Source organism: Myotis lucifugus, unplaced genomic scaffold, assembly GCF_000147115.1.
Source record: "Myotis lucifugus unplaced genomic scaffold, Myoluc2.0 scaffold_15, whole genome shotgun sequence".
In the NCBI taxonomy this organism is placed as follows: domain Eukaryota; kingdom Metazoa; phylum Chordata; class Mammalia; order Chiroptera; family Vespertilionidae; genus Myotis; species Myotis lucifugus.
This window is the reverse complement of record NW_005871063.1, coordinates 3,797,878-3,823,222: the sequence shown is the minus strand read 5'-3', so window position 1 is coordinate 3,823,222 and position 25,345 is coordinate 3,797,878. Positions and strand designations below refer to the sequence as shown.

The 25,345-nt window shown below is 36.6% G+C and overlaps 1 protein-coding gene across 5 annotated transcripts in view; it reads right to left on the bottom strand.

The window, feature by feature from the left end:
* PPP1R9A (protein phosphatase 1 regulatory subunit 9A) overlaps positions 1 to 25,345 on the bottom strand; it is a 236,728-nt gene that overhangs the window by 49,053 nt on the left and 162,330 nt on the right. For 3 of the 5 annotated variants that reach the window (XM_023750730.1, XM_023750731.1, XM_023750732.1), the window contains exons 6-7: positions 23,130 to 23,195; positions 10,166 to 10,321 (exon numbers count right to left, since the gene is read on the bottom strand). In XM_023750730.1, coding sequence (XP_023606498.1) covers positions 10,166 to 10,321; positions 23,130 to 23,195 — 222 coding nt within the window. The remainder of the gene's footprint in view (positions 1 to 10,165; positions 10,322 to 23,129; positions 23,196 to 25,345) is intronic. The other 2 variants (XM_023750733.1, XM_023750734.1) reach the window with 1 other exon arrangement.

Here is a 25,345-nt window from a genome sequence, read left to right as displayed (position 1 = left end):
ATAAAGTGCGACATGTTCTGCTTCTAGCTGAAGAGTAGAAAGAAGTGAGAAGGGCAGGTCTTGCAATTGTGCCAGCTAGACATGTAAGAGAGACAGCGAATATGTTCTTTCTGGCAATTCACCTAGAACAGTGGTTCTCAACCTTGGCTGCACATTAGAATCACCTGGGAATCTTTTTTAAAATCCTGATTTCCGGGCCTCATCCTCCGGAAATTCTGTTTCTTTGTTACTAATGTTGTGGCCCCACCCCATAACAAAGAAACAGAAATTCCGGAGGATGAGGCCCGGAAATCAGGATTTTAAAAAAATTCCCAGGTGATTCTAATGTGCAGCCAAGGTTGAGAACCACTGCTATAGGAGAACTGGGCACACTGCACGCAACGTGTCCAGACTTTGGATTTTCTCTGCTCAATTACAGTGGCCTCTAGCAAGCTGCTTCTCTGGGCCCCAGCCTCCCATTTGAAAATTGAGGGGCTGGATGGGAAGAACTCCAAGGCCCTTGCAAGTACTACAGGTGTGACATTTATGAAATGGAGAGCCCGGAGATGGTTGTCATGGTTGCAGAGTCTAGAAGTTCCTGTCCAAAACCAGCATTTTCATTCCTATGAATGTACATGACAGATTAACCCACCGATGTGTGGGATAAACTTAGGAGAGCAGGCAAGCTGGTCTTCAGTTACCCCACCCCTCCTACCTCACCAAAATGGGTGACAGAAGAGAGCTGAACTCATTAGCAGAACCCTGATGAAAGCTTAGAGTGTTCCTAAATGCAGCCAAGTGCTTTAGATACAAAAAAGCAGAATGAAGTGATTATTCAGAAGATGGACAAAAGTTTTGGTGCAAAGTATTCTTAGTACTGACAGGCCTAAAATTATAGCTATGCGATTATTTTAATCCTGTATGGACATTAAAAGAATTTCTACAAATTTATCACTATTAACAAGAAAAGCATAAAAAATAAACTAATTGAACTCTTTCATTTTAGACAGAAAGAAAGTGTGTTTTAGTAGCGTAAGTTGCAGAGCTAACAAGTATCAAAGCCAGGTTTTATAAATTTCAGTCCATGTTTTTTTCCACGGGGACCCTTTATCTTTTTTATCATTTCCTTCAGCATTGCCCATGAGACTGAGGGAAGCAAGACAGGCACTATTAATCACATTGTTCAGATGGGGAAGGGGGCTCAGAAGTTACATGGCTTCTTCCAGTCCCCAGATGCGTGGTGGAGTGGAAATTATCCCAGGTCTGATGCCCCCGACTGTGTTCCCCGACTGTGCACCTAATCTGAACCAGTTCTGGGATACATTTTTTCATTTAAACCTCACGAAAACCCGGCAGCATATGTCATGGTTGTCACCTCCAGATGAGAACGCATTTCTCTGACTGGAAACCATGGGTTACTCTGCTGGCCTCTGAGTATCCTGACACCGACTACCAAGTGCTGCTTAAGCATCTGCATGCCAGGTTGGCATCAGACTTCTACTTTACATCATGTAATGTCAGCCTAAAACAATGAAGCTTGTCCTACTACATTTCAGGAAATAAAAATATTAAACCCAGCTAATGATTCTTTCTGTCATGATAATTAGACTGTCCCATTCTCAGTATGGCAAAGTCATGAAAACTATACCCTCCACAAGTACTTAAACATTAAGATGAATTCTGAGAAATAAAAGATCTAGAACTTAGGAATTAATTAGGAAATTCTGGTATAGAGTGACCAAGAGGTGAAACTGAGTAAAACTATTTGTTGTACGTATTTTATTAAGTTAATTGAAAACATAAGTTTTAAAAAATGTGACAATTAAGTTTTAACAACAATCTTGTCTTAGAAACCAAGACTGTATCAAAAACTTCTATATGGAACATTCAAATGATAATGCTTTGTTCTTAATATTAAAAATTGTAGAAATAGAGAATACTTTTTAAAAACTTGAAGATAATCCCTAGCAAAAATCAATAAACATAAAAAATGTAAAACATAAAACAAGATGAGCTCAATTAGACCTTGAATAATTAAACAACAAATTTGTAACAATTTAAATTGCTAGATTTTCTTAGATAGTATTTTTAAATTTTACAATAAAGATAGAAACCCACACCTGAAACCTATATGATCATGTCAACCAATGTCACCCCAATAAAATTAAAAAGTAAGTAAAAATTAAAAATAAAATTTACAATAAAACAACATGCTGCAATTAGATTTATGCTAAAAGTAGTGTGTTTATCCAGGAACTATAAACAAAAGTAGCACATTATTAACATCAGATAAATAATACTGCAAAATTTTTAAGTCAGCCCTGGCGGGTGGCTCAGTTGATTAGAGTGTCATCCTGTATACCAAATGGTTGCAAATTCAATTTCTGGTCATGGCACATAACCTACGTTGTGGGTTCAATCTCTGGTTGGGGTGCAACTGATCGATGTATCTCTAACACATTGATGTTTCTAACTCTGTCTCTCCCTTCCTCTCTCTCTAAAATCAATAAAAACATATCCTTTTGTGAGGATTAAAAAAGTCTTTTAAGTCATATTTTATGTGCTTTCAACATAACATTGAAACAGATAACACAATACATTATAATGAGGTGTAATTTTACTAAATGGCTCTGTAAGTTAAATGGGAAAAATTAATAAGGATATGGAAGGTATAAAACACATATCACTTTTATCACAAATACCCATATTAATCCTATCTAATAATAGACAAAGATGGTAATTGTCCATACCTTCACTATGCCTCCCACTGGCTAATCAGCACCATATGCAAATTAACCGCCAACAAAGATGGCGGCTAATTTGAATACTGCAGGCAGGGCGGGACAGTGAGAACTGCCAGCGTGCCGCCATCCAGGGCTGGCCGGCTGCCCCGGGACCCCATTGGCGGGTCCCCAGCGGCAAGGCATGCCTGCCCCAGAAAGCCCCAGCAGCGGGCCGTGCCTTGCCGCCCCGGGACCCCATCGGCGGGTCCCCGGCGGCAAGGCAGGCCCGCCCCAGAAGCTGCAGAAGCCGCCTGATATGGTAGTAACTCTATCAGTAAGCACTCTGAAAGTCAGTGGCATAAATACACCAATTAAAAGACAGATTATGAGGGTGAATCAAAAACAAAACCCACTTTAAATATAAAGACACATATAGATTAAAAGTAAATGAATTAAGCTGCAGCCTGTTTTGCTCAGTGGATAGAGCATTAGCCCGTGGACTGAAGGGTCCCAGGTTCGATTCCACTCAAGGGCATGTACCTCAGTTGCTGGCTTGATCCCCAGTCCCTATCAAAGCATGTGCAGGAGGCAACCAATCAATGTGTCTCTCCCTTTCCCTTCACTCTCTCTAAAATTTAATGGAAAAATATCCTTGGGTGAAGATTAACAAAATCAAAGTAAATGGATTAAGTAACATTAAAGAGATTATAAGAAAAATATATTCCAAATTTTGTTAGTTGTATAATGGTTATGTTTAAATTATTAACACCTAAGAAATTGGGTGAAGGGTACATATAATATGCTGTAGTATTTTATAGTTTTTTTTACATGTATGAGATTATTTCAAATTAAAATATTAAAAAATTAAAAATTAATAAAATATTAATTGAAATGTGTATGCATTACATGAAAAATCTCCTAATTGCTTCTAGCATAATTTATTAAATTGTGCTAAGATTACAAGGGTTCAATTAAAAAATATCTTAATTCTAAATGATATAATACAAAATATATAATAGTGCAGTTATAAGCACTTATCTGAAAATAAAAATTTAAAGAAGTGAATTTAAAGAAGGGATTAGCCAAAGAAAATATATGCACAACCCATGGACACAGACAACAGTATGGTGATGGCCAGAGAGAAGTGGGGGGCAAGAGCTGGGTAGAGGGGGCAAAAGGGGAGAAATAGGGACATCCTATCTATAATAATAAAAGTGTAATATGCTAATTAGACTGGAGGTCCTTCCGGGTGCCTGCCTGCGGCCAGAGGGAAGCTGGTGCCGGCAGCCAGGGGAAGGAAGGCCTACTCTTGCATGAATTTCGTGCATCAGGCCTCTAGTATAATAATAATAAAAGGCTAATATGCACATTGACTGAACGGCAGAATGACCGGTTGCTATGATGCGCACTGGCCACCAGGGGGCAGACACTCAATGCAGGAGCTGCCCCCTGGTGGTAAGTGCACTTCCATATGGGGAGTGCCACTCGGCCAGAAGGAGCCTCTCCCACCTCTGTGGCAGCACTAAGAATGTCCAACTAACGGTTTAGATCTGATCCCTTGGGGGCCTAAGCCTTTAGTCGGACATCCCCCGAGGGCTCCCTGGCTGCAAGAAGGATGTCTGACTGCAAGCTTAGGCCTGTTCCCCCGGGGAGTGGGCCTAAGTTGACAGGTGGACATCCCCCAAGGGTCCTGGACTGTGAATGGGCGCAGGCTGGGTTGAGGGCCCCCCCCCCCCCCCCCCCCCCGCGAGTGCACAAATTTTTGTGCACCGGGCCTCTAGTCTATAATAAAAACATTATCTTAAAAAATAAAAACATGTAAAAACAATATTATCTGACCACAATGTAAGAAAACATTAAATTAATGCAAAAAATACCAATTAAAAACTGTTTCCTCATTTATTCAAGTCAAAGCAAAATGAAAATAGTAAAAATGAAAAATATAGACTTATTTGCAAAAAATGATGACAAGAACGCACATTTAAATTAAAATGAAAGCTGTGGTCAAAGGCCTAATCAGAGAGAGATACATAGTTTTAAGTGCTTTTGTGTTTAAACAATAAAGTATTATAATAAATTGTTTATTGCAATACAATAGAATAAAAGAAATTAAACATTCCTAAGGATAATAATGATGGAACTAATAAAAATAAGTAAAAGTAGAAATGACTAAATTATATAGAAGAAAACTTCCAGTTTAGTAGAACATAGCAAATTAACAAAAGCTATTTATTGTCTTCCCTGAATTTAACTTTGGAGATGCCACAAGAAAAAAAAAGGAATACTAATGGGCTTCAGGTTGTCATTCATCAATTAACAAACAGCTTGTGAGGCACTCTAAGACACAGATGTTTCTAGACATTTGGGGGGTAAATGAAGATCTGAAGCAAGAAAATGTCAGCAACCAGAGGTAAGCCTGCATCTAGAGGTAAATCAAAGACAATCTATTTCATTGCTCTGGAGTTTAGATATCCTGGCCACTAACTTAACCTCTGGTTCCATGTGGTAAAGGAGCAGCACTAGAACAATGGTGAACTAACATCAGGGCAGTACTGAAATCCTATTAAAGTTGGGAAGGAGTACAGGTACGAAGGAACTATGTATTCTGTAAAAAGGCATACCTATAAATATAATTAACTGAAACTCCTGAAATGCAGAAAAACTAGAGAGGAGAAGTGGATGAGAGTATGCTATGGCTATTTTTTTGTTAAATGGTAATGACAGAGCTATTGATCTGTTTTCTATAATGCTAGGAGAAAATAACTAAAGGCTGAGTGAAAGTAACTCAGAAAAAATCTCTAGAAAAAAAGAATAAAATGTTTAACTTTTAGGCAGCAGATGAAAATTTTATGTATCTAATGATAAATAGGTAAAAAGATAAAACAAAAACAAGAAGAAAAGATGGAAACTGTAAAATATGAAATAATTCAGCAGATTTAAGTTCTAATATTATAGTGATTTAAGTAAATATAAATAGGTTAAACTCACCAATTAGCTGACAAAGACTCCCAGGGAAGTTAGTACAAAGGTAAGATTTAGGAATAGGTGGACTACAGAAAACAGATTTGAATAAGAAGGTACAGAATAACTAAAAACAAAAAAAAATATATAGAAAATAGATGCTTTGAAGTAAATATGAAGCAAAAGAAAGGCAGTGTTGAATTTTTACAATCAGATAAATTAGAATTTGGGGTAAAATGCATCATAAGATACAAGAGAGGTGTTGCAATAAACCATGAAGTTGTAATAATCCTGAACATATATGTACATAGCAACAAAGATGTAAAATATATAAAACTATAATCGACAGAATTATAAGAAAAATACTATAGCTTTTGATTTATCATATACTTTTCAGAATTAGTTGATAAGACAAAATGCAAACTGGGCTATAGAAAATGTGTTTGTATTATTACTCTTATGTAAATGAAAAACATATAATTTTCACACCCAAAATAGAATATGAGTGCTTTTTGCATCCATGAGGAATATTTAAACAAACCTGTTTATGAATTAAGCTACAAAAGCCTTGAAAATTCTAAATAGCTATTATTTGGAATATCTTTTCTGACCAGAGTTAGAATCCAATAACCAAAGAATAGCAAAATACAGTTCCATATGTCTAGAAAATAAAATATTCCACTAAATAATTTTTGTTAAAGAAGAAATCCCAAGAGAAAATAGGTCAAAGTGACAATGGCATTCTAAATGTAAAAAATTCTGACATGTAGCTAAAACAATATTCAGAAAAAAATTATACATGTAAATTATATTTACAAATACTTATAGAATGCAGGAGTTATCAAAAATAAATGTATCGGTATTGATTAATACCAATAAAGGAGACAGGATGACAAATAAAGATATTGGTAGGAAGTAATAAAATAAGTATTTAAAAAATTTTTAAAGTATTTTTTAATTTAAAAAGAAAATAGGAACATAAAAGATAACATTACAGATAAAATTCTAGAAAAAAAACAACTAAAAAGTGAAACTATTCAAATAAAGAAAAGAAAGAATAAAAGAGTAACTAATTATAGATATTAAAGATCTCAGTACTTTATTTTTTAATTTAATTTTATTGTTTAAAGTATTACAAATAGTAGTACATATGGAAAATTATATTATAAAATATGTTAAGAAATATGAATGCCTGGGAAATACATTTGAAATGTATTTTTGAGAAATGCAAATATATCAAAATTGGCCCAAGAAAAATCTGAAACCTTGGGTAGAGTATTAGCTATTATAAAAGGTATTTAAAATCTTCCTCCACGAAGGCACAGTTGGTTTTATAGCTGAGTAATGACAAACTTTCAGGGAACAGTAATTTCTACCTTATGCAAGTCATTAAGTCTCTTATTAAAGTCATTTCTGAAAATAGAAAAGTAAAGAAACCTTGTTAACTTATATCAAAGCGAATATAACCTTTGTGGCAGCTTTTGGTTAATCCACTCTAGTGGAGACTTTCTGTTACAGGTGGGCACTTATGTAACTAATAAGGGGACTATAAATTTTTAGAGGTCAGAAAAAAAAGACTTGAATTAAACAGTTATATTCCATAAGCTGGGATTAAAAATGTCAAAGTGATAAAAATGCCAGTTTTCTGCAAGTTAATTTACTAGGTTAATGTAATTACAATCAAAATTACAGAGAAGTTTTTTTTCCCAAGGGAATTAATAAAGTGATTCATATGTTTTCTTGAATAAGTTGAAAAGTAAAGGAATATCTGAAGTTAGATAGACCTGATTTATTCCAACAATGTTTAATGCATATTCTAATAATACTTCAGCAAAGAATGAGAAAATGGAACAGAATATGAAGGCCAAAAGCAGTCCAGAGTGTAAACACACAAATTCAGTAGCTAATAATGCTGAACCTCCAACAAGAGGGAAAGGGGTAAATCAGTGTTTAAGAAAAGTGTGAGCCATCTTGTTAGCTATTTGAAAAAATTAAGCTAAGGTACTTGTCTTGTTGTACACAAAAATTTCCAGTATATCCTTAATAGCATTCATTCACCAAATATTTCATCACTATCTTCCCAAGAATGTGCAAAGGCTGAGGATACAACAGTGAGCAAAGCCAGAGGAGCTTAGAGTCTACTAGGGAAGATACAGAATAGGCCAAAAGCAGGACTGATGGAGATGTCAGTGTAAAGTGCTTTGCCCAAATAGCATGACATGTACTTTTGCTTGAAATAATGTAATTAAGAGAAGCCTCTGTAATATGAGACTTTGTACAGATTCCAATAAGCATGACTACCCACCTCCACCCCAGGTTTTGTGCATAATCTTATGAAAAATATCTGGTGCTATACAGTATTTGGACGTGTATCTTAATCACATAACCAAAGTTAAAACTAACAGTGGCACTGTATGAGATACAGATGCTATGTAAGAGTGCCATGTAGTTGATACTCAATGGCAATCTCCCAAATATGTTAATGCTAAATATAAAACAAAAGAAAATCAATAAATTAGAAGTGAAATGGTGTGGTATTTGGTTTGAAGATGTCAGTTAATCTGGAAATCCCTTATGAGAAATGGTCCTAAGATAGGCACTGCTGTATGGAAGGGAATTCTGAGTTTTGTGAACATTACAGAATAGTGTACTTTGTTGTACTGAGACAGTCACACCTGATTTAGAACTAGGAATAGTTATAAATCATATGAAAAATCCATGTATTTTGCCTCAAGGACTCTGTGGACTATATGAATGAAAATGGTTCAACCTGACTAATAATGGGTGGAAAGGAATGGGCACTCTCAACTCATAAGTACATTTCTGCATCAACCAAAAAAGCCATTCTGGTTCAATTTCACATTAAATATCACAAGTCCCCCAAATATTCATATTCTTTGATTTAATAATTCCAGTGTGAGAAATTATCCTAAAGACAAGTGCAAAGGTATTTACTGCAATTTTACTTTTAATAATAATAATCATAAGAAGACCTGGAAGTAAAGAAAATATTCCCCCAAAAAGGAATTAGAAAGATAAACCATGAAAAATCCGTAAGATGAAATAGTGAAGAAGCATTCGTTACGAAAGAACATTTGGTGACATGGGAAAATCCTGACACTACAAATTTAAATATAAAGAGTAGGAATTTAACATACTCTATAGTATATAATCCCAAATACCACAACATTGGGATTATGAGAGATTTTTTATATTTATATAATTTTGTATTTTCCAAAACTCTAAAATGAATTTAAGTTTGTTGGTTTGTTTGTTTTTACATAAAAACTTATACTTGAAAAGTATATTCACCTTGATACTGGTCTCAAAGATGTAAATTTTGTCATAGGAATTAAAAAGGTAAGTCAACATTTTAGGCATATAAAGCATAACATCAGAATGTATAAACTTGACCTATTTATGATATAGCAAAATTAAAAATTCCAAATGAAAATTAGAAACTACAAATAAAATCAGTAATCACAAATCTGCAATTATCAAATTTACTTTTCAAGTATAGGACAACATTCCCCACCTCCCACCCCCCACCCCCGCCCCCGGAAGTGGTCAAGTCCCTAACAGACTTGAAACCACAGAACAGTGGTTTTCGAGCCTCAGTGCTTCATGGTTATTTGGGGAGGCTGTAAATAATAGCATAATGTACTTGTCTTCACAATGGAGGATGTTCCCTAAAACAATGAAGAATAAACTGCCTGTGGACACATTCACCACTATTTCCCTTTTAGGTCTTGGAGTTCTGAGTAGTTCAGACAGCTCCTGCCTTGAGAGCACTGATCTCAGGTTTCAAGAGGCATCTCTCAGACTCCCCTGCCTGTCTTAGACTCATGGGAGGTATCAGCAGAAAGAGAGAAGGGACTGGGTACACATCACCCTTGCCCCCAAGATGTAGTTTTTAGCAGTGGCTACACCTTACAAAGCTGCAGATGTTGAATGGCCCTCTTTCCAAAAAGGTCATCTCCCTCTTTACCATTAAGCCAAAAGATGGCAACAGCTTCACCTTCCCTTGGTAGTTCCACTAGCTTTGTTTGAAGTTCATTCACTACTTTCTTCAATTAAACCATTTGGTTATATCATCTGACTGCTGTTGGGACCTTATCTATTTTAGGAAAAGGAAAAAAAACCAACTTCTTAAAGCCACTGTTTTAGAGGAAAGCTTATCACCAGGTCCCCAAACTCCTATAAAACTGAAAAAATATAACATGAACTTATCATGAAAACTGCACATTTAAGCTACAGCTTGAAATTATAGAATAGGCAAGTTGTAAGCTGTCACTATGACAAATAACAAGGGTTTAAATTAATGATTGTGGAACAAGAGCCACTTAAATTTTACCTTGAAATTCAATGTGATTCAAGACAATTCTTTATGAAAAGGCTCTATTATGAAAACTGATAAATCTTACTACATTTTTCAAACAAAAATACATACTTAATAATGAAATGGACGGCTATAAAAAGTACTTTGCGGACCAGCAGCTCACCTCTTTGAACTTGTGACTGAGCTTGGTGGTGTCCAGGTCTGACGGGGAAAACATGTCCTCGTTCTCGGGCAGCTCGAAGACTTCAATGGCCATGTCACTGCCGGGAAGGGTGGGCCCCTCCTCATCCTCCTCTTCATCGGTGGCATAGTCTCCTGTCTGGAAGGAAGGGGGTTTCAGAACTCTAGCCGCCCTCCCCCAGGGAGAGACGGGTGATTTGAAAATAGTTTTTATAAAAGAGAAATAAAGTGGTAAAAGTGTAAGTAGGCTTTTAAGTCAAGCATGCCTCATGCAGCCAATGTTATAAACAAATGTTAGTTCAAAAACTCAAAGTGACATGTCTATGCCATGTATAAGTGCATTTCTGAAAAGCTACTGTCATCATCAGCATCTCTAGTATAGCAACAAGAATTGCTCTTAATCTAAGTATTTGATGGTTTTATTAAATAAAATAACTCCTTTAAATTCTCATCGCCCATGTGAATAAGTCACCCGATACTAGGCGAGCGGAAAAAGGAAGGGGAGATCAAAAGATTCACAGAATTGAAAGGGACCTTAATTAAATCCTACAAAAGTGTAGTAGATGAATTCACCTAAGCTTTAGAATGCAATCATTCTGTCTCATCTATTTAACTAATGTGGTTAACTACTGACCTAAAGGATAACCCCAAGGTTTCTAAATTTACAGTCCACATGAGTGTATTGTTTTGCCTGCAGAGTCCTATGATAAATCTTAGCACTTCATCAATGCTAAAAAAAAAAATTCACATAATATTCTAGGTTTCCAGTTTTTCTTGAGAAAGCACATTATAACATGATAACAATTAGCCAGAGTCAGCAGTAGTTACCCCTTTTGGCTGGGTCACACAGTTTCTAATACTCCACAACTTCTGTAACTCCATATTGTTCCATGCTGTTAACTTCCCTCCTTCATGATATCTGCAGGCCCCTAAGGTATCTGAGTTCATGACCCTGGGATAAATGTTCCTCCTCACCACTAACTTCCTTAATATTAAAAGGTAGCTCTGTTCCTGGCAACATCGGGCTATGAGATGCTAATTCAAAATAACTGTTTGAGATCTATAGCTTATGATATAATTGAAAGATAAATCACTGATTCAACAAAAAACAAAGTTCATTTAATTCATCTTTGCTCCTTCAGGTAGTCCCATCTAAAACATAAAACAGGTAAGAAGTCATATTGCCTTTAAAAAAACTTTCATAAACAGTGTAGTGAGTGATCTATTCCCTTGGTTAAATAGGCTTAGCATCTGATTGCTTTTTTCTTTTTTTCTTTTGGTTCTGTGCGATGCTCTTGCTAGAGCTGAAACTCCATTTCTTTCACTATGCTTGCATCTGAAGGAAATATGATCATGAACCTCAATGTAATAATTCCTCACGTCTGGAAGATCACTATTAAACTGCCGTTCCGACTTCTCCTTTTGAGGTAAAACAACTGCAGAATTCTCATGGGTCTCAGTCTCTGTGATTATCTCTGAACCTGTATTCTGATTCTAAGTTTTCCACATTTCTCTTAAATCATGGAGCCCAGAAGTAGACACAATTTCTAGTAAGGAATCCGAGGGCCATTGTTCACAATGAACAAACTGTCTTGGCATTCTTCAGACTCTACTTCCCACACAGAGGTTATTATCATGAAGACCTTGACTGGGGTGGCATTTGTATAAAAGTACCTGGAAGTCTAGGACTCATCAGAAACCAGTGTTTAAAAAGTCCAAGCTATAACTACCATTCCCAGTGTCCTAGGCCCCGACAGGAAAGGGAGCTGAAGAGTGGGGCTGGTGGGTTCCAGAGAGCTCCCACTTGTTGATATAATTAGATCCTACAAATCTTAACAGAACTCTTACTCCAGATTTGATACGGGGTGTGTTGTTTTTGTTTTTTTTTTCTGTGATAGTCTGTAAATTAATTCACCTCCAATTTCTATATGTATTTAGAACCAATAGAAACTTTATAAATCCAGCTGATGTTAATCAGTAGGAATGTAGCAGGGCTGGTACGTGCACAATCTCAAGACACCTTGCTGAGAGTTTTGATTTAGAGACATAAAACGCTGTGCTTGTTTTTAACCCTATAATTATAACTAGCAGCACAGCCACACTTTTTTATGAAGGCCTAAACCAGGTATATAAAATTTACTTCTATATCATCAATGTGATGAATATCATGAGTGACTCAATAAAATCTTAAGCTAAATTTAAAGTCTGACAATGATGTAGCACATTTTAAACATACGAGTTGAAATGTACATTATCTTCATAAATGTACGTTATTAAGAAGTCTTCCTCTTGATTCTTTTATTTTTTTACTTAGCCAATTTTCTTTCTGTCTCAATATCCAAATTACCTGCAACTCTGCTAAAATACTTTTTATTTTTCATTGCATCTTTTTATTTACTAACATTGCTCTTTCTAATTAGTCTTATAAGCATGCTGAGGATCAGATATGTCTTTTACTGTCTTGATTATATGAATTACTTATTAGAGGCTCTGGATAGGGCATTTAAAAACTCATGTTGCTGGTCTCCCTCACTGATCAGTTACTGTTCCCATCCTGAACCAGCTTTAGAATAAAGGAGGCAATTACTACAGAACCTCAAACATCTAGGAGTTTAACAGTTACATCTAGTAGACTAAGAATAATGTGTGCATCTGATTCTTTTATCTACTTTGAAAATGGGCATTACTTTTACAGTAAATCTGCAAGTGAAATAAATTACATAGAATGATATGTTAGCAGAATTCCATAAACCTCAAAATTAGATTGAACTGAATCTGAAGTTTACAAAGGATGATGGACAATGATGTAGAAAAAAGCAACTGCTACAACAAAGTATTCCATCGGCATCCAGTTCCTTATCTTTATTTCTAGCCAGTTTCAACATCTTTCATAAAAAGACTCTTGAAGAGTTCTTTGTCCCAACTTGCAAGTGCACTTTAAATGAGGCAAGAATAGTTCTTCGTGTAAGGAGTGAAGGGACAGTACATGTTCTTTTTCATCTCCTTGTTTGCCTTCTTGCTTATTAGCTTATACTTTTTAATAGCCCCTCCCCAAAAAAGGGGGCAAAAAATTAATAACAATTATTTTTATAACTTACTGTGTGCCTGACACTGTACATTTCTTAAAAACTGGATGATATAGGTTATTACTATGCCATCTTAATTTGAGGAAACTGAGACTCAGAGACTTTACCCAAGGTTAGACATTCAATTATGTGCTTGAAGCTACATCTAACATATTCCAAAGCCTATGCTCTTTTTCCTATGCGATGCTGCCTGCAGTCTACATGAGCTAAAGCTCTGCAGATAAAAAAACAGAAATACATTCCTTTCATATTTCCCCAGCCAAAACCCTAGTGCATAATCCTGTTGTGTTGAGATTCCCCTTCCACATCTTTGAACATTATCATTCAATTCACTTTGAAGATTTGAAGAGTGTCTCTGACGAGCTCCAAAGTTCTTATCCTCTTCTTTTCTCTCATAACATGCTCACCCTGGGCAAGAGCACAGAAATCTCCTTCAAAAGATTTAGCTTACGGACCGGCTGACTGATGTTTCACGCACTCTTTCTTGTGTAAACCAGAACTATAGCGTACAGTCTGTAGAATTACTGCAGTGTCTTAAAGTGGACAAAACCCCTATTTGTAAGGCAGAATGAGTGTAACATTCCGCTAGGTGTCTATGGTTTATATCTCTTACATTTCCTTCTCACATCTAATTTTCTTGAGCTACCAGTCTTTACTGAATCTTCCCTAAGCATTTTATCTCATTTTCACAGACACACTTCCTTTACACTCATATTACTTACAGAATTAGATATTTCATTAAAATACACATTTATAATAATAAGTAGAGCTGTTCTGCCTCTTAGTAAACATGTAACTTTTGACTGGTGGGGGCAGAAGCGAGTGGACACACTAGAGCCCTAACACCCAGGAAAGCTGCGGATCTCAGCCCGGGTTGTACAGAGGAACAGACAGATCTGTTATGTTGGTGAGGTGGTTAAATGGCGACCAATGAAAGAATCTTGGTTTTGAAGTTGCCCAGGCCTATGTTCAAATCCTGGCTCTGTGATAACAAGGTTGTCATGAGATTAAATCAGATGGCGCCTGTAAAGTGTTTGTGAAAGTCCGGCACATGGTAGGTGCTCAAAATGAGCAATTGCAGCTTGTTGCTGCTGCTGGTACTAATACTGTATTAGTACCAGCAACATGCTAAAGCTCTCCAATCTATCTCATATCCGGACATCTGCTAATATAATGTCCTAAACGACCTCGCCACTAGAGTCTTTTATAAGCAAATCGGTCAGTCATTTCTGAAGTAAAATGTCTCTATCCCGTAAACTTGCTCATCCTCTTATATCCCCGGTTTTGGAGTCGATACCAGCTTCTATCCCAGAAAACGTCCAGGCCTCTGTTCTCGTCATGTAACTGGATCCCCTCCTACCCCAGTGATCAGAAGTGAATATCCATCTACTTAGCACATCCTCTGAAGCTGCAGCCTTAAGACTCTTCTAATTCAACCCTTTATGTTTCTGCTACATGTCTTATATCACTCATAAAAGTTGCTATTTGAGAGTGCTGGGTAGGGTTTATTCCTGCAATGCCAGGGTGGCTAGCACACTGCTTGGCACATAGGAGGCACTAAAGAAATGTTTGCTGAATAAATTAATAGTCATAGCTACATCTGCATAGCATGGCAGAGCCTAATTTTCCTGCTAATTCTCAGCTTTCAAGTAAGAAATACAGTGACGCACAGCTGTAGCTGGGGCCCAAGTGACCCTTTGGGGGATTTTCTCTTGTTGTCAGGCTCAACCATTAGCAGTAATTTTTGCTGTAGCAATGTTTGCTCTGGTAAATTCAGGGAAACTAAATGGTGCTAATCATAAAAATAGCCTTAATTACGCAGTTTGTGTTGGCATTTGTTTATCGGATTTGAATTTGGTTATGTATATTTTCAGACTCAGTTCTGTGAATGAATAGGAGAGAGTTGCTTTTTATCTAGAGAAGAAAAGACCTCAAACTAACACTTTAATGTTTAAAATTCCTAAATCTGTGCCAACCATCCAGATGGTTTTCAGCACAGTATCCCCTTCTCTGCAAAGGCCTCCCTCTCCATTTGCTGTCAGTTGACTTCTGTGTGCCCTAGTTTTGTAATGTGAGGCCACTTAGTCTCTTTTAACGTCATTTGCTCATCTCTAAAGTGGAAATAACAGCAGCTTCTTCCTAAGTCTGGTGGGAGAATTTCCAGTAGTGATAAATTCAGAGTACTCATCACAGTGCCTGGAGTATGCTCCACGAGTAGACGGCTTTGTGATTCTGTTCTGTTCCCCATCCCTGGCCTCTCCAATACAGGGCCACAGAGCAGCACACCGAAACAGAGCATGGGCTGTGCGGCTGGAGAGATCAGGGCCCTCAAACAGAAAGAACAATGTTATGGCTGCAGGATGGTGGCAAGTTCTTTAGCTGGTAGCTGTGGTGCTCTCCTCTTCTATAAAATGGTGCAAAAGATACCAATCTCGTAGGGGTACTGATAGGATCCAAAGAAATAAAATATGTAAGACATCCCAATGACCCCGGGCCCATTCCTCCTCTCACTTATCAAGTCACTCAAAATGTTCTTGTCACTCAAAATGTTCTTCTCGCCCTCACCGGTTTGGCTCAGTGGATACAGCGTCGGCCTGCGGACTGAAGGGTTCCAGGTTCGATTCCGGTCAAGGGCATGTACCTTGGTTGTGGGCATATCCCCAGTAGGGGGTGTGCAGGAGGCAGTTAATCGATGTTTCTCTCTCATCGATGTTTCTAACTCTCTATCCCTCTCCCTTCCTCTCTGTAAAAAATCAATAAAAAATCAATAAAATATATTTTTAAAAAATGTTCTTCTCAATCTCTATTCTCAGAATGTTTTCTGATATTTCACTCTATTTTTACTGTTTGGGCACCAAATCAAGAAACATCTGAAGATCAGTATCTAGGTCACCAAGATGGCCTTCTGCACTCCCTGCCTTCAGGTGCTTAGCTCTTCAGGACATTGATAATACAGCTGACAAATTATTCTTCCTAAAATTTCTGACCAGAGAGAGTTACAATTTACCCACAAAATCTTTTGTAACAACTCAAACTCATCTTTCCCTTCCTAAAATGTTCAGTTAATTGTGATAGACCATTCATGGAGTAGCATTTGATTTTATAATATTTTGAAGCCTTTAGTCCTCCCCTCTCTTCCTTTTAGAAAATATACTCCTCAAATGGAGGGACTTAATTTCCCAACATGGCAGGCAGGCTCTGCAATGACCCCTAAGGATCCCTCTTTCTGGGTAATCATCCTCTTGTACAGGCCCTTCCCCTTGAATGCAGACTGGACCTAGAGACTCACTTCTAACCACCGGAATAGTTTACAGAAAGGCTGGTGTGACTTGCATCTCTTTTGTCTTCTTGCTCTGAAGAAACAAGTGGCCATATTGTGGGAAAGGCCCACATCAAAAGGAACGGATGTTTCTGGCCAACAGCCAGCAAGGGCCTGGAGCCTGCCAACAGTTCACACGAGGGAGCTTGGGAGTGGATGCTCTGTGTTCTGCCAACAGCTGTGTGTGAGACTGGGAGCGGATCTTTCCCCAGCTGAGCATTTAGATGACTGCAGCTCTGGCTGACACCTTATTTACAGCCTTGGGAGAGATCCTGAGTCAGAGGCATCCAACTAAACTGACCCACAGATACTGTAATATGTAAATATTATTTATTTTAAGTTGCTAAGTTTTGGTGGTAATTTGTTATACAGCAATAGGAAGGGGATATAGTAAATACAGAAAAATGGGAAAGTAGCTTTGGAACCAGGCAATGAATGAAGGCCGGGAGGATTTTGAATGGTATGTTAAGCAAGCCTAAGTTGCCTTGAACAGACTATACATGGAAATCTGGGAGGGGATCCTTGTTGTGTAGTGGCAGAAAGCTTAGCAACGTTCTCACCTTCCATAAGGAGAAAGTAGGAAATGTCCCTAGTGACCTGAGTGATTCTAAAATTAAGAAATGGATTCCAAACTAAGTTCAAACCCAGGGTACTGCCAGGAGAACATGGTCTAAAAATGAAGCAGAGGTGTAAGCAAAAAATCTTTTGTTAAGAATTGTGAGCTTAGGAAGCCCACATTTTTAATAAGGCTGTCCACTAGACAAACATCATTGAAAAGATAATCTGGAACAAAGGCCATCAGTGTCTCTGCTCACAAGGCATGCAGAGAAGTGAGAGACTGTCTCCAAACAATGTCTACCTTCGTTTCTACACCATCTTGGCTTCTGGTGAATTTTCCCATGAGTATGATATTCTCTCAGCTGCACTGATCAGTGTGACCAAGAGTGGCTAGGACCAAATCCATCCTGTATCGCACTGCATAAAAAGCACTATTAAAAGATCTCTAAGCAGCAGAATGAATCTAACCTGCAGTACTTAGATCAACCATGTTCCCCAAGACCTCCAGACCCTACTGGCTAAAGAAATACCATAAACCATCAGGGTCTACCATAGAAACCCAGTTGGCTTTCTCCTTAAAGTTTCTTCACTGGCCTTTCCACTTATCTAAAGTATTAATTCAGACATAACAGGATGTATCAGTGATTGCAGACTTGGTATTGGTCCACAAGAAGGAAATCCAGGGTTCAGGGCAATTCTATTATCCATAATAACCTTGGCCAGCTAGTTGAGGTTTACCTGAATGCCTTCTAAAATTGAAGTGGTGTCACTGATCACATCATCTAAAGTCAGTCAAAACTTGTACCACTTTATCTTATTAAATAAGTCCCACCCTAAGAATGGGTGGCAGGATGCATATTAACTATTCCTCAAGAAAGCAACCAACCCTGGGTAACCAAGAATAGCCTCATTTTAGAGGGATCTGTGGATCAGCTGAAGATGATCTAAAGATGGTGTTTTTTAAAAAACACAAAGGCTTCTTATGACCAACACAGTTACATGAATAGCCCAAAGAATTTGATCAATTGCCACAGTTTGTTTCCATGGTTTGCCATCCCAGACTTTCACCTGTCAGTCTGTAATTTTCCAAGTGACCAGCTAAGTCATTGATAATATTTCATGAGTCAGTAAAAATATAACAAGGTTTATCATGGGGAGTTTAGGACAGAATTATGAGAATGCCCTTCAATTCTGCCAACTGATTGAACAAAGTGACCAAATCCATTTCTGGGTGAGCATAGCTGGTGCTGAGGCTGGAAAGTAGTAGGCAGCTTAGCTGAACCATCAGTGAACCAAGCCCATGCATTAAGGCAACCTCTATGAACTGAAGGCCTCACTGAGCTAGAGGCCTTGTTTCTAGAGGTAAAGTTTCCCTGAATTGGAAGCTATACTTGTTCAAGTAAATCTAAGGTGCTATTGGGTCAGAATGGCAACTTGTCCATGTGATAAGCAGGGGCCCTTCCAATCTTTCTGGTCAGAGAGTTCAAGTTGACAAATCTCAAACTGAGATAATTCAGGTAAGAGAGTCACATGGCCCCATGAATCAGGCTTCAATTTCAGTTTCCATAAGAATTTAGTAGAAGATTAATAGCTGCCCCGCCGCCTCGTGTGTGCATGTGTGTGTGTGTGTGCGTGTGTGTGTGTGTTTTGGGGGGGGAGGTTGTTGTTTATTTTGTTTGTTTTTTTGTATCAGACATGTAGTGTTGTGTTGGGAAAAGGCCGGGTGTTCTGCCAGCTATTAAGTATTTAAGTAAGCTGTGATTTCCCCTTCTCTTCCTGGGATTCTGTATTGTTTCTGGACCACATGGGAGAAAACAGGGAGAGTGCTCTATATGTCCTACTATTCCTGCTCTACGTGTGCCAATCCCTGAATGGGAGATCTCCATTTTGGCACTAATGGGACAAAGAAGTGCAGGCATATAACACATCAATTCCATTATATGTCTAACAGTGGAAACATTAACAGCATTACCTTGCATTTGCCCAAAGGCCACATCTACAAGACCAGTATTCACAGAACCATAAAGTTTGGGTGCCTCCCTCTCAAAGTTCCCCAGCATATTCAAGGGGTTCATGTAGCATTTGGTCTCTCTAGAGAACAAAAAGATCTCAGGCCTAGCCGTAGCCATCTTTCTCCTTAAAGTCAGAATAGAGAGAGGAAGCATCAAGGGGCATGGGAGCAGAGAGCAGCTTTGTGCCAGTAATAAGGTACAGTAGTTTTCAGTTTTGAGCAGTGCAGTGATTACTCATGTTTTAACCAAACTTCCAATGTCCACCTGAAGCAGTATATAAGGTGAGTCATCATTATGAACACAATCTATTTAGATTTGGGGAGTCTGACTCAGAAGCCATAGCCTTGACTCTCACAACAGGGACTCTGTTATAGAGGAAATCTCAATCTGGAGTCTAATTATGAATCTGGTTTGAACATAAGGGATGGTGAAGTTTTCTAAGGTGGTGAGGCTGACAGAATTTCGAACAGTTTCACCAGTATTATAAACCAGTTAGGACCCAAATACTCACCAGTGGTTTCTCACATGAGTTTGTCTATCTCAAGAAAATCTTCTTGACAGGACCAATATTCCCTTAGAGCAGCAAAGACCCTCTACAAAAAGCTGAGGTCTTTTGCTGTCTGAATTAATGTAAAGTTGGCACAATAAACTACAATAGAGGTTGAGTTGAAAGGCAGCCCAACTGTTGCTATTTCTCCTTAACTAGCATTATATGCCTTGCCCCATTATCTCTTCAGTGAACCAGCCAGAGTTCTAAAGATTTACCAGGCTCCTTGCCATGGCGTTTGTAAATTCCCTCCTTTCATGCTCAGTGTGGGTGTGTTTCTCTGTAAGTATTGTCTGAGCAAGGTTAGAACTTTCCTCTAACCCAGAATCGTTCTACATACTAGCTGATATAGTCCATCATGATTTTTGTGCTGACACCTCAAGCCACACTTTCCAAAGAGTGATGAGAATAGGGCCAGATAATGTCTATACACATAGACATGACAAGAGAGGACCCCAGAGCATGGGTAACCTGCATCTTTTATAACAGGCAGCATTACTGCCCTTGCTCCAGAGGGAAAGACTATCTCTATCTCCAAGGCTGTGTTCATACACAAACACTTGAAAAGATAGTTCCGATCAAAGAGCATTTCTGCCAATTATTATTTAATGGAAAAAAATTTAGAAATTCAGCTGATTTTTCAAGTTTCTAGAATATTATTCAATTTACCTTTTCAAAGACTTTCCAACCACTATTCCTTTCTATATACTCTGCTCTGCAGGTAAACTGGCCTTTTTATTTCTTTGAATATATACAATATTGAGCTGGTTTCTCCATTATAGAAAACAAACAAAAATAACAAAAAACTTCTTGCAATCAAATTCGAAACCATGAATCTCAAATTCATGCTTTTATTTTGGATGTCTTTGGTTGTGATGATTCTTTTACACTATGGTTATCTGGTCTTTTGACAGGTTGCCTTGAAAATGATGTAAATTCCTTACCATATATACTTATTGTTTCCACAGCAAAATAGCAAGCTTCTTGGAAGCATAAACTATATTTTTCCATGACTCAATAGTCCCAGTTCAATTCCTCTTAATAATGTTACCCACTTACTAAGACATAAATGTTATTGTCTTTAAGTCCCTGATAAATATATTCTATGTGAGGAGGGAACCAGTGATCCCTATTTTTCCCACTGAGACCCAGAACTGAACAGTCAACAGACCAAAGTAGACCTCTGTAATTCAAATGTCACACTGCAATTTCAAGTTGGCAGCCTTCCTTGAGTTTCATTTTTCTTTCCCAGGAAACAATGAAGCACTTGTTCTAATGCCAACAGAAGAACTGTGGGAAGAGACTAAGAGATTTGTATTTCCTTGAATTTTATCTGCAGAAGAGAACAACTACAGTGACCAAAGTGATACATATTATCATTGTTTTAATAATTCTATAATTATACAACTAATTAAATCTTGGAAAATATGGTGTGTTCATATAAAAACTGACTCATATGATTACAAAAATGCTAATAGGTCATTAAATAGAACCAGAACCAGAAGTTTTATACATATATATATATATATGTATATATATTATATATTAGTATATATTACATATATCTTATAATATATATTATAGAATATATACTAAACAATAAACTAAAATCAACAAAAATGTCATTGATGGTATTTCTATGGATTATCTATCAATTGATAATAAAAATAAATCAATCTTACAAATTTCTTGGAGGGAGAATAATTCAACTCCTTTTCTCATTTTGGCTATCTGGTGGTTCTTGGCAGCAATACCTTTTTGCAAATCTCTGCAATATCAGGACTTTATATCTGTTTTCCTGGCATCTATAAACTGGACAACTCCAGCTCTGATTGCAGCTAACCCCTTCCCCACAAACTCCCATAAACCTAGATTGTCTATCATGCATATTCTGTTTCAGTAGGTCTGAGGCTCAAGGTAGAAATCTACCATTTTAAAGAAGTATCATGAGATCCTCACATTGAGGCAAGTTTGAGACACAGGTTCTTAAGTCATTTTGTAAGTCCTTGAAGAGCAGGAACTATTCCTTTTATATCTACATAACTGCTAAATCGAAGCAATTCTACATGGCAGATTTTAACCTTTTTCATTAAATATTGAGTTGATACAGGGTACTTTGTAACGTATAGAAAATATAATGAATAATGTTGTAACCACCACCAATGAACTAATAACCTAGTTCAAGAACAGAAGCAGAACCACTGCATTTTAATTATGGTCCTCTATATGTATGTGTCTCCTTGAATCTATTTCAAACACTTACCCTGCAGAGCAAATCTGCTTTTATCACTCTTAATTTTTTCTAGTTTTTAAAATATTTTTATTATAACTAAACAACGTGTTATTTTTTTTTACAAGATTTTAAACTTTGTATAAATGAAATCATATTGTTTGTATTCTTCTGTGCCTTTTTGTTTTTAATGGTACACTCCTCAGAGTCCACCAGTTGTTGTGGCTTGTTGAAATAACTTCTATATATTACCCTTCTGTATGACTCTACTACAATATATTTACCCTTTCTCTTGTTGATAAAGATATCAGTTGTACCCAATTTTTGTCTATATTAAAAACAATATTATACATTTATTATAGTTCATGTGCATAATGTGTTTAGTAAGAAATATAATTGTTGATTCACTTTACTAGATAATGGCCAAAGGTTTTTCAAAGTTGTTGGGCCAATTTATGTTCCTATGTGCAGAAAATAAGAGGTCCTTTTACCCCACATTCTCGCCCAAACGTAAAATATCCCATTTAAATCAATTCGGTAGGTATGACATATTTCATTTTGGTTTTTCATTTCCACATCCTCATTGCTTATATGGTTGGGCATCTTTTTATATGTTTCAGAAAAAGAAAAAAAACTGACTTCTCTTTTCAACCTCCTCTCTCTTACTGGCAGCTAAAGATAATGATAATTATTTTAGTTATAGTATAACACATTTTTAAACATTTTGGCATGTCCACCATATAGACCATGTAAGTAAGTACTATGATAATTTAAAGATGTATGTATTTTTTTAAAATTAAGAACGTTGTATTAAAAGAAAATTGCTGGATTTAAAGACAATATAAGTTACTGTGTATGCTGTATTATACCAACATCATACAGCTCTGTTCTTAGATGTCTTTTGTTTCCCTTTAATATGAATTACAAAATATTTAAAGTGTTAGGGGTTAAAAACATCCGTGGTTAAATATTAGGAAGTGAGTCCAGTTCTGCAACTAAGATATGTAGACTCAAGTTTCAGAATTAAATGTTATTTTTCAAACAATAACCTTCAAACTATTATTCAACATTCACAACACACAGCTCTAGAGAAGATCTTGTGAGCATAAAGCTAGTTAATAAGACAGAGACTATTCCATTTCACACACAAAGCAGGAAGGTACAGATAAGCATTATTCCCCACCAGAAAACAAACCTTAAGGAAATAGTTGTTATTGTTATTGCAGTTGCCAGACACTCCTTGCAAGTCAGCCACCGTGTTCTAAAATAGTTGACAACAAAAATTAAAGAAGGATTTACCCCACTAAAGAGAGCAGCCTAATGGTAAAGGATAAGAAACAAACCACTGACGCTCCAGTGCCTGCTGTAGCACACACTTTCAAGAACTAAGAGAATGCCCCCACTCTTATAAACACAGAATAAAGTCAATTCACATTGTTAAAAAGCCATCCATAATAACTGCAATCTCTTGTTCACACAACACAAGCTGTTTTCAACCAGGAACAGCAAACAGCATGAGTCAAATATAATGCTATCCCTTTAATGCTTTTCTCATAAAAATTCTATTCTTGTAAACCTTTTAACACTTGTGCAAACCATAGTTTCCATTATATTTTTGCCTTCAATTATTACATTAACACAAGCAATGAAAATGCATATACATGTAGGTAGCTGCTCCAAATTGTATTCAGTACTTTTAAAGATTCTAAAAAATTAACTAATATTGTTATAATATAGTTATAATGATATTAATTTCCAGTAATGGAAAGAAATTATAGAAAGATTGAATTATGTTTTAAAAAAATGGGGCCTCCATTACTGGAGTGATGATTAACATAGTTATGAACTACTGCCTAAAGAGACTTTGAAATGCCATCTATAATCTAAGCCTTTAAAATGTAATAAATAGTATAGTTTAAAAGGATACAGAAAGAGGCAAAAGAAAAATAATCAGATAACTTTAAATGTGCATGTAAAATAGCTTATTTTAATGTAAATGACCATATTTATTTTCTAATTTAAAAAAGTGGTACAGTACCAGTTCAGACTTCATTTCCAGTCTGAGCCCACAGCGTTTCACGTTGCAAAATACTCTCTGATGCCCCAAATATGCATAGAAGACCCACAGTACACATACCATGCCAGAATTATATCATCTCACCACTCAAATGCTAAAGATTGATTGTTGTGGAGTATGACGGGAGATTTAACTTGTTATTGAAAATTAAAATCTAGTTGAAAATTTTCCATACCCCAGAATTTCATGGGACAGTGTTAACTGTTTGAGGGTTTTTACTGAAATCCTCCATGGTTACTTTTCAGATTGTTAAAAAAAGAAAAAAGAAAAAAAAAAGAAAGGAAGGAAGGAAGGAAGGGAAATGAACAATAATTCTATTAAATCCAGAAATGCAAACACTAAACACAGATCTACATTTAACATTTTTCAATTTTTCAGATATTTATCTTCCTCTTCTTTGTAGGATCTATTTTATTCTTTAGCCTTTAGGTAAAACCATTTTCACAAGCCATTTTTAAAAGCCACTTTTAGCCTTTAGGTAGAGCCATTTTAAAAAGCCACTTTGCTTTTAAAGAATCAGAATGTTTAACATTGAGTGTAAAAAGATATAGGAATGCAAATTATGTTGAATTGGCTGTTTGCTTATTATAAACTCTTCTAGTTTAAACACTTGGAGAAGATAAGCCTACAAAAATGCAGAAATTTAGAGTTTGGAATTATCTCTATATTTTAATTCTTTTGGAGTATCATTTATGCTTTCCTAAAGCATTAAACCAGATATATCTAAGCACACACAATACATGATAAAGTAGTTTTAATACCAACTATGGTTCCACTGTACTTTTACAATTTCTGGATATATTTATCACATTACAATGTTTTCCCTGTAGACAATTCAAGCAAGCAACTCCCCTCTGTCAATGTGACAAGTTCCAAGTTAGACTCAATCTTGGATGATTTGACCAAAACCAGAAGCTATCTATCCTTTGTAGACAATGATGATCTAAATACTGGCGCTGGAATTACTTGGATGAACTTGGTTGTTCTGCATTTAATTAGAGGTTTTCCTCGCTGGCCCAGGGAATGTCACAGGGGATACTGCCAAATAAAAATGATTTTATCTTTGAAATCACAGAATTATTCTATAAATAGCAAGCATGAGAAACCAAATGATTGATTATATAACTCAGGATTAACAAAGATATGTAAATCAATGAATTGCTCAAGTAGATATCAAATTAACTAAATTATTCAAGGGCCATTTACCCACTGGATAACCAGTATTGATTGATTTCATTTCCATTACATTTTTTGGACATTTTACTTTTTATTAACAGAGAAAGAGAGTAAATAAAAAATAGGAACACAACACTCAAATCAATTAAAAAATATTT